At 52.8% G+C, this 14,552-nt stretch overlaps 5 protein-coding genes across 5 annotated transcripts, besides 6 other annotated features; 4 read left to right on the top strand and 1 right to left on the bottom strand.

Moving 5' to 3' along the window:
• Positions 1-172: 172 nt before the first annotated feature.
• Positions 173-3,160, top strand: EKO05_0005059 (uncharacterized protein; the record flags this gene model as incomplete). The annotated part of the gene is made up of 1 exon (XM_038945729.1): positions 173-3,160. The coding sequence occupies one exon, from the start codon at positions 173-175 to the stop codon at positions 3,158-3,160; it is 2,988 nt and encodes a 995-aa protein (XP_038799600.1).
• Positions 3,161-5,120: 1,960 nt separating this feature from the next.
• Positions 5,121-7,441, top strand: EKO05_0005060 (uncharacterized protein; the record flags this gene model as incomplete). The annotated part of the gene is made up of 2 exons (XM_038939288.1): positions 5,121-6,324; positions 6,378-7,441. 2 exons carry the CDS (start codon positions 5,121-5,123, stop codon positions 7,439-7,441), a joined length of 2,268 nt encoding a protein of 755 aa, XP_038799601.1.
• Positions 5,319-5,377: a tandem repeat.
• Positions 5,453-5,485: a tandem repeat.
• A 924-nt stretch (positions 7,442-8,365) lies between the features above and the next one.
• EKO05_0005061 (uncharacterized protein) lies at positions 8,366-9,811 on the top strand (the record flags this gene model as incomplete). The annotated part of the gene is made up of 2 exons (XM_038939532.2): positions 8,366-8,437; positions 8,522-9,811. 2 exons carry the CDS (start codon positions 8,366-8,368, stop codon positions 9,809-9,811), a joined length of 1,362 nt encoding a protein of 453 aa, XP_038799602.2.
• Positions 9,610-9,643: a tandem repeat.
• A 282-nt stretch (positions 9,812-10,093) lies between the features above and the next one.
• EKO05_0005062 (peroxisomal membrane protein pex14) lies at positions 10,094-11,352 on the bottom strand (the record flags this gene model as incomplete). The annotated part of the gene is made up of 3 exons (XM_038939475.1): positions 10,094-10,958; positions 11,016-11,265; positions 11,316-11,352. The coding sequence occupies 3 exons, from the start codon at positions 11,350-11,352 to the stop codon at positions 10,094-10,096; spliced, it is 1,152 nt and encodes a 383-aa protein (XP_038799603.1).
• Positions 11,353-12,089: 737 nt separating this feature from the next.
• On the top strand, positions 12,090-13,622 carry EKO05_0005063 (uncharacterized protein; the record flags this gene model as incomplete). The annotated part of the gene is made up of 1 exon (XM_059636509.1): positions 12,090-13,622. The coding sequence occupies one exon, from the start codon at positions 12,090-12,092 to the stop codon at positions 13,620-13,622; it is 1,533 nt and encodes a 510-aa protein (XP_059492492.1).
• Positions 13,623-13,940: 318 nt separating this feature from the next.
• Positions 13,941-14,056: a dispersed repeat.
• A 170-nt stretch (positions 14,057-14,226) lies between these two features.
• Positions 14,227-14,264: a tandem repeat.
• Positions 14,265-14,368: 104 nt separating this feature from the next.
• Positions 14,369-14,421: a dispersed repeat.
• Between the last annotated feature and the right edge of the window lie 131 nt (positions 14,422-14,552).

A 14,552-nucleotide genomic window follows, 5' to 3' on the forward strand; every position in this document is an offset into this window, starting at 1 on the left:
CAAACAAAAACTCGCTCCAGTGTTACCAGGCAGATGTCAGGCTGCAGGCGCGCTACGACGCGCTTAGTACGGCGGGCCACTAGACCGCGAGTCGTCATCGTCATGGAAAAAGTTACAGCCAACGCCGCACGCGCATGCATTCACTCTCATCGTTCTGGCTGGCAAACTCTCAATGAGCACTGCGCACACATGCTTCCGCAGCGCCCTGACACTGGCCTTTCGACCGTCTAATCGCGGCGCCGCTGCTCCCCACTCTGTCTGCGCGTTCCTTGTCCCTGCATTATCACGGAGCTCCAAACGCTCCTTCTCATCGGGCAAACGTCGATCGAAGACACGGAGCACCGAATTTCATGCTTCAACAGAGCGACCTCACGATCCTTTCGTGTACGTATACCCTCCAAAAGGCGCCAAATCACCTATACAAGGGCGAATACCAATACCAGCCCCCGATGCACGTGGCGACATCGACCAATGGCTCCTGGCCATCGAACCATACCTCCCCATCGACCTACGGCGCACATACTCGGACGCGCCAGATGTCTCCACCACTGTGACATCGCTCGATCTCTCTATCGTAATCAACAAAGCTCAAGATGCATCTCACGACATTCTCAGTCATCTCGGACTGGCGGAAGCAAGATGGCAGGCAGCAGTGTGGATTGCGAAGAAGCTCGTCGAAGGTGGAAAGCAATCGGATGGGCCTCCAGTGCGCTTGGATCCCTTCGAGAACGTCGTCTGGCCAGCCACCGGAACTCAGTCTTTACGCGACTCGACAAACAAACCACTACGCATTGAACGAGCACGTCCAAGACGGAAGCTCGAGCTCACTCTGGACGAGCTGACAGCTGCTCCCGACACCCTGAATCTGCGGCATATCATCACCAGGCGAGCCTTGGGCCAGCTATGGAGGAGCTTAGGAACTATGATCCTGGCTGCTCCCGAGCAGAACAAGTCCGGACAAGACACGACCATGTCGCATGTTCTAGAGATCATTGCGTACCTGCATCACATCGGCTTCATGCCCGATTCGGTGTATACATTCCGTCCTCACAGCAGCAAGTACGCTTTGCAGCAACCCCCGACACTGCACATGCTCTCCTCGAAGATCCTTACTGCGTTGTCTGATGCGTCATGGAAATCACACGAAGCGGCTGCGAAAGCTGCCAAAGATGGCGCGAAGGTCTCGTACTTCCTCGGTCACGAAATCCCTGGCTCTCGATACAAAGTCGAGATTACAGAGATTGCACCTGAACTCTGGTTGGAGCTTATCCTCTGGTCGTGCTTGCACGGTGGCTGGATTGCGGATGGTACTGCAATTCTTGAAAAGCTGGCTTCCAGACAGGGCGACAACACCTGGGGGCTGATCAGCTGGCGAGAGATCTTGGAAGCTGAGCAGCAGCGACTACCACTATCTCCAGGGGGGTGGAACCTCTTTCCGATGCGTGGAGACGCTGCAGCGGGCGCTGAAGATCGAGCACGCACACGAAGAACAATCAGCAGTGAAATCGTGACAGCCTTCATCGATGGACTCGTCAACGATATGCGCCTGGGCGTGGGTGCGCGTGGCACGGACCCAGAGGTACTAATTGACCACATCAAGACGTTGAAACGCTTTCTCGAGTCGAATAATTTGAGTCTCGGCTCAGTTGCATGGGACTCAATCATCACTCGTCTCCTGGAGTCAGGCGGCTTTGTTCCAGAGAAACGTCCTGAACTCTTGCTACGGGTGTTCAACCTCGCGGCCGAGTTTGGCACTGAAGTTGGCTCAGTGAACGCTTCCCTGGCAGCTGACGATGAAGTCCCATACTTCTTCGAACCAACTACCGCCTCCCTCAACTTGCTTCATCGGGCTATGAGGGCATTCATCAATATCGGAGATACCGCGGGCACGATGCGGTCTTTCAAGATGCTTCAACGACATGCTGACAACAATAAGCAGAAGTCGTTGCATCAATTTTTCGAATCTCTAAAGACTATTTCACTTCGACAAGTTGAGCCTTTCACCAGTCAAATTGCGCCAATCGACTTTCCCTCCTTTGACACGAAATTACCCATACCTTTGCTTGCTAAGCTTCTGGATCTTGCGACCGACTCTGAGATGTACGAACTTGGGCGCTGGTTTGTCTACTCAGATGATCTTGATGGTCCACTAATCGGCCGAAGCTTATACAGTCATCGGAACATTGCTGCGTCGCTTGTACGGTTTGGCACGCTTGCAGGAGAAAACGACATAGTGCTTGATATAGTCAAGCGAGCTGGGTATCTTGACCCTAAGACTCAACAGCAGCGGATGCCCAATGAACTACTGACAGCATTATTCCGCAGTCAAGTCAGACTTCGTCGGTGGGAGGCGGTGCGGAGCATGCAGAAGCACGCTCTGAAGGTGTCTACATGGAAGCCGCGGCCGAGTGTATTGACCACCTTTGTGGCCGAACTCTTACGTGCTTCTGGAGGATCCGAGGAGCAGGCAATCGGCGCCCAGAAGGCATTTTCAATGATGCTCTTCAATTGGGAGCGTCTCATCCTTAACAACATAAGAAATGACCTGTATTGCACGCTTGCTATACTGTCTACCGTCGACAAACCATGGAAGGCATATTGCTCTCAGTTCCTTAATCTCTCCTTGCGGCAGAGCGTCAACCTTTCTACGGACAATTTCAACCAAATCCTAGGCGGAGTCCTAGATCGATATGATAGCACCAAAGGAAAGGACCTCGTTGAACAGTGGTGCTACAAGCCGCCTAGGTTGTTTGAACCATTCAGAGCCCCTGGAGGTGTGCCGACCATGCCCCAATTCCGTGTTGGAAGAGGCGAGGAGGCCGAAGCTTTCCCAGATGACATAGAGATCGTCCAAGACTCGGATGCAAAGCTCGTCCTGCAGGGTCGAATTCTCCCGAATCGACAGACGATCTGGGCCATCTTACGGAAAGTCCAAAGCGAAGTGGAGCAGTGGGGTCAAGATGGAAAAGAGATGTCACGCATTGCGCATGACCAAGCGCGCGATACGCTTCGATGGGCGGCACGTCTTCTTTACTACTTAGGCTACGACTACGAGGACATTGTTCGTGATCTGGGCAGCCTCGCGAAGCTCGCGGAGCTTGAGGCTCCTACAGCCCGCTCTTCCATTGGTCAGATTGAAGGCGCAGAGCACGGCCTGTAACGGCATCGTGCACACAGCGCACCGAAGTTAACTTAGCAATTGCGTAACACCGGCAACATGAAACATCTGACCACGTTCCCTGTGAAAACCCTTCTTTTCCTCACAAGTGCTTGTGGTGGCTTTTGTGAGACGACTTCCGACATGTGCGTCCTGCTTTGCAGTCCCTGAGGGCGTTTACGCGCCCGTTGCTCCACTGCCTTCTCCACTCGCGTCACGACACCTGTCAATCTTCTCAGACCGCTACACTGACTTTGGATACGATTGACTCTATTTCAGCATCATCGTGCAGCACCAGTCCGGAGTGGTAGCACTTGGGGTTTTGTACAGATATCCCAGTCGCTCGCGGCAAATGCTTGCTCTGATGCACGATGCAGCGAATAGGAACTTTTGCCTTGATGTAACTAATTGGCCACAACCAGTCAAGATCAGGAGCGGACTCGGGAGCGAAAGCGAATCAGGATGCTCAGAGCCACCTACATCTCTTGAGATGCACCAACGGCTTGCATCCTGCGGCTGAGAGCGGTAAGGGCTCAGCCTCATCAGCGCTCCAAGGGAAGTCTGTGCAGACGGATTGCTGTTTACACAGTCATGTCTTCTACATCATGGTACAGTGTTGAGGTGGGCAAGAGAGATGTACGGGTGCACCTTGACCGTCAACGTCCAACGCAAAAGGTCTCAATTGCAGGGCCTCGATCCTGGCGTCACAAAACGAGCGGCGGGCCGCTGCTGTACCTTTTGCAGCGGCCGCGTTTTCACCGCCAGACCGCCTTTTCCACGCGCCGCCAACAGGCCCATGCATTTCGTTTTGCCTGGGTGGAGGGGCAGAACATCGACGTCAAGGGCAGCTAGAGGCGTTGATCTTCGATGCCGTGCTTGAGCAAGACGGGGAAATAGCCTTGATCAGCGATTGCGATTATATAGAGAGTGAGAGTGAGAGTGTGCGCCGCACGTACATAGAGGCGCTGACGGAGCGCACTGAGCGCAAGGTCAGCAAGGCAATCTACGCGGGCTGCTGTTCGCTGCAAGGATGCTTGCTCCTCGGCTTCGTGTTTCTACCCTGGCCAATGGGAGCTTGCTGTACCGAGTCTGATACTCTTTTGCTAGCCCCGTTGCCTCATCGCTGCAGTCGAAGGTTTGGTCTGCTGTGGGGCATTCCTGCGATGAGCACACGAGCTGTGGAGTGCCTCGTTCACCAAGGCTGCGATGCTGGACTGGACGGGGGGATTCCGACAAAACAGGTACCTTCAATCGAAGAATGCGCCGTCCTTATCCAAGCTGCATTGTGAGTCTTTGAGTCTTCGAGTCTTGCCGCGGCGTGATGCACATCGGAGTCATCACATCGGTCGTTCTTGCCCGACCAGAGTGTTGGACCCCCCGGTCGTTCTTTACCGCTAGCCGCTTGGCGCTAGCAGTCTCCGCCCAAAAAATGTCGTCTGCTTTTGCCCGCCCTTCTCTCCCCGCCTACACCCAAAGTCGTACAGGATAACTCCCAAAGACACCTTTTCAACACTTCATTTATACATATCCTCGTCGAGACAATGCCGCAGGCAATCGCTGAGTGCTAAATCCCTGGAGGGCTCGTGAAAGTTTACGGGCCCTTCAGCCAGCTCAGGATATTTCAACCTCAACGACGATACAATCCCACGACTGCGTGAAGCACCAACTGCTCGCAGCCGTCTCAATCCATTGACCATTCGTCCGGCCTGCACTGAACACACACCGCATCTGTCAGTTCTGCCGGTTCTACCCTTGAACTTCGACGAACAGGCCAAAGGCTCTACATAGTTGAAGAGCTTTGCACCCCCAGTACACCAAACTCATACTCGACAAAACGCCTTCTCGCCCCTGCTCTCTGCACCTCGGTTCCCCCGGTATCTCCCCAATCCGACATATCCTCCCAACCCAAGACCCCATCCCATACACCTCAAACCAACGTCCGACGAAAGACTTGCACTCTGTAATGGCATACATCTCAAACGCTCGATCAGTCGCGGGTGAGCTCGGTGGAAAGCACCTCCAGAACCACAAGCTTGTCCCCGACGCAACCGCTCAGCCCTGCTACAGTAATCCACGGACCTCGAGCTCAAACACTGCACCAAAGAGCCTACATACGACTGAAGGTCGTGGGGATGGACAAGAAGCCACGGAAGAGGCTGCTGATGAAGACGAAGAAGACGACAGCGCCACACTCCAGGACGACGACGAGACAGACGAAGATATACCACTCTCGTTCCATGGTCGCGGCAAAGGGAAAGGCAAGGGCAAAGGTCCTGCTATCCGGATTGAGCCTGTCGATGATGACGAGACCGACAAGGACGACGACGATGCTTCGTCCAATGGAACGGGGCTCATTCCCAGTAAACACCCGGTGAACCAGCTTCTGATGCAAAACAAAAAGCGTACCTTCAGCAACCTTTCAAGCACATCGGTTCTCTTCGGAGATGACACAACCGATCAGGGAGTATTTCCAAGGCGTAAGATGGCAAAGAAGCTCAGCAACGCGGGCCCTAAACCTCTACTGACTTACAAGGAGAGTGATTCACATGAGCATGCCATCGACAGCGATGACGAAGATTACAGCGGTGTCAACCTAATCCCTGATGATGATGAATTTGACATGGAGACGATGGAGCAGCAAGAAGAGAACTTCATTGCACAGGAGCAGGAGCAACAGGCAACTGCTCTTCTCAACCAGTTTCGTGATGCTCGCCGGCTCAGTCTTGAGAGTTCTGCTAGTGACGACATCTTCGGTGTCACTGCGCCTCTCAGCGAGTCTTACATGGCCGGTCTGACAGACTTTGGTTTTGCTCAATTCTTTGAACCAGAGGCTCTGCCTGCGTCTCCAGACCCAGCTGCTAAAAGAAAATACTCGGACAGCTCAACGAAGCGTGTTCGCTTCGACGACGAGGTTCAAGTATCAGAAGACTCCGAGTCCGAATCTTCAGAGCTCGACAGCAGCGTCTTTCCCGATTTGTTTCTTGACCAAGACAAATTGCCCCCCATTTTGCACCAGCTGTTGGAGGCCGAGAATGACGACGACAATGGCGACGTAGGCTCTCCTATGTCTGATGCTTCATTCTGGGACTTCAACCACGATGAATCACGCGTTACCCAGGCGGACGACTCCGATGACGAATCGTCTGCTGGCTCTAGCGGCTATGAAAGTATGATATTGACCTGCATCAGACTTCCCTCTATCACTAACAAACAACTGCAGCTGACGAGGGTGATACTACTGATGAAGAAGACTTTGGGTCTGACGTACCCCCGCAAACACCTCTACAGAAGAAATCTGTGCTGCAACAGCCACTCTCAGCGCCAGGGTCCAGAGCTGGCACACCCAAGCCCTTCGCACGAAGCAACCGCCCCACAGGCCGTCAGATTCCACCTCTGCGTGGCGTCTTTGTGCACAAGGAAAGGAACGCAGCTATCGCTGTGACAAATGGAGCTACCAAGACAGTGACTTTCTATCGTCCCCGCACACAAGCTATTCCATGGATCCCTATCAACGGCACCCACAGTAGTACAAGCAGCACAGCAAACAACAGCCCCCGGGCCTCACTTGCACAATTCGGCAACGTCTCAGACAGCGAAGCTGAAGCTCTCAATAATGCGCTGAGCACAGACATTATGCTCACTGGCATCTTTGGGTCTGCTCCTGGAAACGACTACTTCTTCAGCAACGACAACGTTGGGCCTCCTGAAGCTTTCTACCCTTTCGTTAGTCTCGGATCAAACGGAAGCATAGATGCTTTTGATGAAGACGACTTCGAGTCCGAAGACTACGAAGACGATCTCAACATTGGCGACTTCATGGACTTCGGTGATGACTCCGACAACTCCGACTTGGAAGACGATGGCGAGGAGACCGATGCGCCAACAACACCAGGTGCTTCACAGACCAACGGTGCCACCTCCGTCCAAGCCACTCCGATTGAGGAGACACCTGGTAACCGCAAGAGAACCACATCGGATGTTATGCTGGAGCACTTTGACCGCGGAGTAGTTACTGCATTCCGCAACAACCAGAACCGCTACCGCGATGTCGCTTCGCTTCCTTCCGATCCCACCGCTCGTAACGCTGTATCACGCCCTGTTCGATCTGGCAAGTCTGCTGATGCTCTCATCACTCCCCTTCGCAAACGTTCCAAGTCAAACAGGATGGCAAAGTCTCCAATGGTGCCGATTCCGCAGAGCTCGCCGCTGGCTAGCGTCAGCAAGACCCAAGGCTCAATGGCCGCCCCCCGCCGCCCCCCTCCTAGGATGGGCACCTTCTCTTAGGAGTTTCATCGATCACAGAACCTACACACCTGATGAACTACAACCGACATGGACCGTAGAGGAACCAGAAGAAGAACGACAAGAATCTACGGAGAATCTACAGGCGTCTGCATGAAGACGCACCAACGACGTTACGCTACCCACGACTTTTTCCCCACTTTCTGCACCTCCGGCTATGTTGTTCCCCTGGTTTCGATGCATTTGCATATCTGCCAGAGTTTCGTCGGCACTATCTTCTCTAGATGGTCTCGATGAGAAGTTGGAAGATGGCACTGCACTTTTGCAGAGCGAGCTTCTGCTTTCCAATTTTCTCTTTGTTTCCTTCCAAGTAGCCTCTGTTCTGAGGCGTCCGTTCTCTACAGTCATTTTGCTTTCCATACATCTCTTCGCCGTCTTCTTTCGAGACCGAAACAAAATGTTCTGGATGATACCATATGTTTGCGAACGATCTGACGCATTTTACTTCCTCTGGCGTTCAGATCTACGGCCAGGCAGGCTGGGGGATTTAGAGGTTGAGGATTCACTTCCGGGCGTCAGGTCGTTTGGGCTTTCTTTCGTTCTGGAGTTCCGGCTGGATGTAGTTTGTTGCTTCTCTTGTAGGATTTTAGCCTGGCGATGTTATCTTCTCTAGCAAATGAAACTGCATTCCGCACATCAGCGTGCATAAATGGGAGTGTGAGACATCAGCACGCGAGATATGAAACGAGCGCTACGCGGTCCCGGTCGGTCTCATATTGTGCAGATCAGCAATGCACAAGCCTCCCGTTCTTGTCCCTGCAGCGTGGCGCGGCAAGATGTGCGCTTGGCTGTGAAGATGGCGGCTGCATTAGCGTGCTACCCCGTGCTCAAGCTTGTAAGACACCGACGTCACTCGTCATTTATATTCATGTGATGCTCAACGTCCAGTTCAACACAGCTCACGACATGGATTTGTCCACCAGGGACGAAGTGAAAGACGAGCGCGACGGTAGGCGGTCACTTGTCCAGAATGCCACGGTACACGCTTCCATTATTCTCCCCGCACTGCCATGACCGCACTTTATGTGAACCGGCGCTCAATCAAAACTGACCGTCTCACAGGATACTCTCCTCTTTCCTCTACGCGTCGCGACCTCTCCACCTCTACTACGGACCTACTTGCGCACATTCCTCCTCGTACTAGCATCCACAATCCTCTTCGCTTTCGCCGTGGTCGCATACACGTCTTTCTACTACTCGTACATCCCGGTCCGAGGCATCTCGATCCCCGTCTACCTGCAGTTCGATCACGGCACCACGCCTGCATCTTTCCTCGGTGACTCGAGCAGGAAATTTGGCCTGGAAGTGCAGAAATGGCCACACGGGGTTGCGGGAGTGAAGGGACTAGTGAACAGACAGAAGTATGATGTGCTTGTCGAGATGGTTGTACCGAGGAGCAGGACGAATTTGAGGGCGGGAAACTGGATGGTGGAACTTTCTCTGCGTGGTCCCTCTACATCTGCAACCGGGGGCATAAAGGGCATGCTGGGCTGGGACGACGACACCGCTGCTGAATCTGCCTTACCCGACAACACTGCAGCTGCGATGAGCAAACCGCCCATTTTAGCACACTCTCGCCGTCCAGCTATCCTGACCTACAGGAGTTGGCCTACCGAGCACATATACCGGCTCCTCCGGCTCCCGCTGTACCTCTCCGGCTTCGGCACCGAGAGCGAAACGCTGCATGTCAGTATGCTAGAGAGCGCATACTTCCCCACTGCCGTACCCTCTTCATTACGTTTAGAGCTGCGCTCCCGTACGCCACTCGAAGTATACCGCGCCTCTGTGCACATCAGCGCGAAGCTGGAGGGACTGAGGTGGATAATGTACACATACAAACTGAGCAGCCTCATCGTCTTCGTAGCGCTGTTCTGGGGCACAGAAATGGGCGTGCTGTTATTGACATGGGGGGTCGCCACTATGCTGTTCGGCAGCTCGACGAAGCACGAAGAACAACAGGAAGGACACTCGCGCGTCAAGAAAGAAACCCGCGACGGCGACCAGGCGAGAGACGCGGGCACAGAGTATAGCGACACGGACCGCACATTCCCCACCCTGCACGGCCAGCAGCCACTCCGCTACCTCTCGCCCGACAACAAGACGAAACTGAAGGACGAACCGCGCGATCAAAGACTCGAAGACATCCCCACAAGAGACGAAGAAGCAGACGACGAAGACGATGACTTCGTCCTCGAGGAACCGGTGCCCAGGGGCCTCGAGTCACAGGGCGCGTTTACCGATAGCGGGCTGGGGACTGGTATGGACAGCGAGCGTGACAGAGAGCGGGAGCGCGTGAGGAGGCGAGGCAGTGTCAGAGGCGGTGTGAGAATTAAGGATGAGCGGGATCTCTAAAACATATGTCCCCGTATACGTTGTAATCCGAGGTCTCTGGTGTAGTTCGACGATGTGACTGGTTTGGCCAATTTAGTGGTCTGGAAAGCTGGGATAGGGAGCAGAGAGCTTGGCGGCAACAATTCTGATGAGATCATGACGGGCTCGTTGGTGGCATATTCATAGCATAGCGTATCGCTGCAGTAATACATGTACAATCTTCAACGCCCAAATGCGACCTCATACGAAAGCTGGGACCTTTAATCCAAGAACTATCAATGCTTTCGTGCAGTCCATCTCCATCTATGAACTCGAGCTAGCCTCTACGGTGCCGCTCGCCGATGTGTCCTTCTTGGCCTCCTCGTTCTTCTTCGCTGCAGCCATCTGCCACGCTGGAATCGCAGCGCGCCCCTGTGTTCCCCTCCATGACTGCACTGGCTTCTCTGCTGCGGGTGTGTTGGTCGACGCTGTGCTGGTGGTACCGTTTGCAGCACCAGTGCTCGCACCACCCGGCATGGCACTGCTGACCTGGGTCTCGTTGTTTGTGGATCCGTTAGTCAACTGCTCGCTCGAAGCCGCCTGCGGTGCTGGTGTCGATGTCGCAGGTGTGGCTGTGCCATTTGTGGGCGCAGGGCTCTGACCTTGCTGGTTCTGCATGCCGTAGTACGATGTCGACGCTGCACGAGGTGCAGCAGCAGGAGCGCTCATCCTGTTCCCAACCAGTGTCTTTAGGCTCTTCAGTTCGGTACTCAGCTCTTTCAGCCTGTTGTCGTTCGCTTCCTTCTGAGCATCCAGCGCCTTGGGAATCAAATCTCTCAGACCCCTAACGTCATCCTCGATCCGGCGGTTGTCGTCCCCTTGCCTCTTGCTACTCTCCTTCAGACTTGTTAAGACGCTCTCGACTTCGCCAAGCGCGTTGTCCAGACGAGATGTGCGTGCTTCCTCGCTAGCTTTGAGGGCAGTGGTGTCGGTGTTCAGCTGCTCAAGCAAATCGAATGCGCGTTTGAAAGACTCGTCGATGGAGGCTTTGTCTTGCTCGAGCTGGGGGGCGGTGGGTGGGGAGATGACAGGGAGGATGTAGCGCTTTGCAGTGAAGTACAGACCGTAGCCCACGCCGCCCATGACTGTGGCCATGATGAAGTAATCGCGCCAGTCGCGCTTGGGGGGCCTACATCTACGTCAGCATTCACTACCTTCTCATGGAATCCAAAGCAACTGCACATACTCTGGTGCTGGTGGCTGCGGCCAGTACTGGGGAGGGTAGCTACCGCCATACCCTGGGGCTGCCGGTGGTGGGCGATATGCATTACTGGGTGGAGACGAGTGCTGCGGTGCTGGCGAGGCCGGATGGCTGGGATCTTCAGATGCGGCGCGGGCGAGCGAGACGTCGACCTCTTCTTGTGTGAGGTTCTTTGACTGCAAGAAAGCGATACGCTTTTCGAGTGGTGCGCTGGCTACTGACGGGTCCTGTAGGACTGCGAACATGTTAGTCGGGAGGTGTGCACGCGCTGGGGCGGTGACGTACAGGACACAGCCGATGTGATGAGGTCCTCGCGGACCATGATGGCTACCTGTTGCGCTGCACCGGCGTCATGCGCAGCTGGCGAGAGTTGATGGACGATAGACAGAGTCGCGATTTGGAGGCGGAGTTTAGCCGTGCCTCGGCTCTTCCGCAGTCGGCGCTCGCGCTTGCCTCACGTGTCAGCTCGGCATCTCTTGCCAACTTCGTCACTTCTACACGAGGCACACAGCAACTCCACAATCACTGATGCACATTTTGCCTTTGTATAGTCGTGGTAAAAACAAATTGATACTCAAAACAATCCGCTGCGCGTTCAAAGGAGCAGCGTATGTTACAAAGCCTATGTCTAACCTCTGTGGTACGGGAGTATGATCGACAGACGCAGGCTTTCATCGCTTCGATAAACTGCCTGAACTATCTCAAGGACCATCTCGAGATCACAATCCGCACCATCAACGACCTTCAAAGGTTCGAAACGTTCATAAAGGAATATCAAACTTTGCATCCAGTCGTGGGTAAGGGCGTTAAAAACAAGTCTCCTTCACTTATGGTCCGCATCCGCGTCGATTGTTGTTTCGTTCTGGTAAGAATGCGACACATAATGTCTTTTAATCTTTCTGTATTTCTTTGTTGCGCTCATGTCCAATTTTCTCCATTCACCTTTGTGCGGCATTGTCCAGCAGACAAACGAATTCGACTTCGCAAGCCTGCAGCAATCACGCGCTGTAAACCCCTTCGCCCCCTTGTATATTTCCTTCACATTCACAGTCGTACATCATGGCGCTTGCAACGAGTTCGAGCACTTCAAAGAACATGATACCCAAGTACTTTGAAGAGTATGGGCTTAGAATACCGCTCGTCAAACGCGGACAGAGGGTCCCACACGCTCGACTGGCTAGCGAGCTTGCCATGGGTAGCAAGGAGAAGCTGTCAGCAATTGTGCAAAACTTCTTGCAAGCTGTCAGCAAAGCGACGAAGCTGATCAAGACACTCCATTCGAAAAGCGCCATTGCAGAATGGATCGAAAGCGCAGAGACGCTCGCGCTGGGCCCACATCCGGAGAGCAAACTGTTCTGTGCGTCAAATGCGCATCTCTACGGGACCAGCACTAACGAAGATTCAGCAACGAAGAAGGAAGACCTCGTAAAGGCACTTGGGCTCAAAACAACAGCTTCAAAAGTGAAAGCTACGAGAGCGAAGAAAGATATATCGCCCAAAAAGCGACCTGATCAAAAACAAGCAACTTCACCTACTAATAACCAGGCGGTTGCGCAGTCGGTTGTGTCTTCTCCATCAAGAGCCGAGCGCCAGTCCGCGGCTGTTCAAAGAAAAACGTCATCATCGTCACAATCAGAACCACAACAGATGTTGAGCTTGACTACAGACCTAACGCTTGAGCTGCCTCGAACAGCCGTTGAGCCTGCGAATATCACTCATGATGCGAACAAGCGCAAATGCGACAACTCAGCGGAGACGTCACCTGTCGAGCAAACGAGGAAGAAGAAAACAAAGACCTACCAAGCAGTCTCTCCGCCGACGATTTTACTGCCTCCAATGGGTGACACTGTTGACTCACGAGCCCCAGTATTAGCACAGCAGATATCTCCTTCGATTTCCAGCTCAAAGCGAGCGAGCCACGGTCAGGATGACCCTCCAAATTCAACATGTCACACACAAGTCGATGAGCAAGCAAGTCGTGACACGTCCCTGCTTGGTATCGACCTCAATCTGAAGAACGAATACATATCGGTGGTTATTCCTTTGTCAGCCCAAAACATTGTCGTAACGCACGCTTCTCTAATGACTTATGCCCCAGAAATAGATTGGAAGAAGCAGAGAACCGGAAGATATGAAACCTTAGATGGAGGCAGAACATACAACAAGAAGCAGAGTAAAATTGCATACTGCATCTTCATCCCGCATGACTACGATGGCGACGCATGCCAACTGCGTGAAGCGGATAAATTGCCCTTCCTCAAACCAGGCCGTCACGGTCGACACGGAGATTTTATTGGCGATCCAGATTTACTCACAGGACAAGGGCATCAAGTCGAACCAGCAGACTCGAAAAGGAGGCGCGCTTATGAGGTAGAGTACCGTGCATTTTACACGACCACGCCAAGCTATCCGTACGCAGACGAGATGAGGGAGTCCCTACTCACGAATCATGTTGAGAGGAGGACACAGTTAGTCAGAGAGGAGAGGTGGATGAAGGAGTACAGGGACAAGTACCAAGGGGAGAATGTCAACCATTTGTGGCCATGCGGGTGTGAGAGGCTTCTAGAAGGTGACGAGAGTGAAGAAGAATAGATGTTAAACTATTAAGCCTTGGGCCGTCAATGGGTTGAAAATCCTCACGATGCTCATTTAGTAAGCCTTTACACAACAACGAATGAAAGCATGATTCTGGAGCTACCTCACGCAAAAATTCTGACATTACTGACCCAGACTATCAGCGGCGATGAGCGCGACAAGTGCAACATGATTCCGCGCAACTCCAATACTTAAAGTACTCTTCCCTCTAAAATACCAAGATTTTTTCTTGCTCTTGCCTTGGCAGCCAAGCACTTCCTTATCACCACTTATCTCATTTTCAGACCCTCGGCAGGGTGTGGCGCAGGCGAGGCAGCGAAGCTCTGCCGAGCGTCTGAGAGATTTTAGTTTAGCGTTGTATGTGACACAATCTTACTTTAGTAAGGAGATTTTCTACCTACTACCCCCTACTTATTAATAAGAACAACATTTCCTAGTCTATTGCGTAGGACGTGGTAATTACTCTCTCTTTAGGCTATCTTTTAAGTATAACTAGGTATAGGCCTAAACACTGCTTCTTAAGTGCTAGAAGTTAGGCAGTGTAAAAGAGGGAGCTAAACTAGATTACTAAAAATAGAACAACTTTTAACGCTGTAGTTGTAGACAAGAAAGAGTAAAATAAGATAAGAAATATAGATATTCTAATAGATTACTACCTTCTCTATATAATAAGCTTGCTATAAGGCTTTCTAGCATCTATACGTAGAGAGAGAGAGCCTGTAAAAGAAAAATTCTTAGTATTTTAAAACTGCTTTACATACAACAAGGAACTAAAATCTCTCAGACGCTCCGCTCACAAAACACTAGCTGTGGCGCAGCACTGTGGCAGCCAATTGACGTGCGCGGAGCGTCGGATTGATGAGATAAATCACCACCCGCAACCCCGCTTTCGTCATCACCAACCTCTCCGAGCATCCCACTTTTAGT

This window comes from Ascochyta rabiei, chromosome 7 (genome assembly GCF_004011695.2).
Source record: "Ascochyta rabiei chromosome 7, complete sequence".
Taxonomy (NCBI): domain Eukaryota; kingdom Fungi; phylum Ascomycota; class Dothideomycetes; order Pleosporales; family Didymellaceae; genus Ascochyta; species Ascochyta rabiei.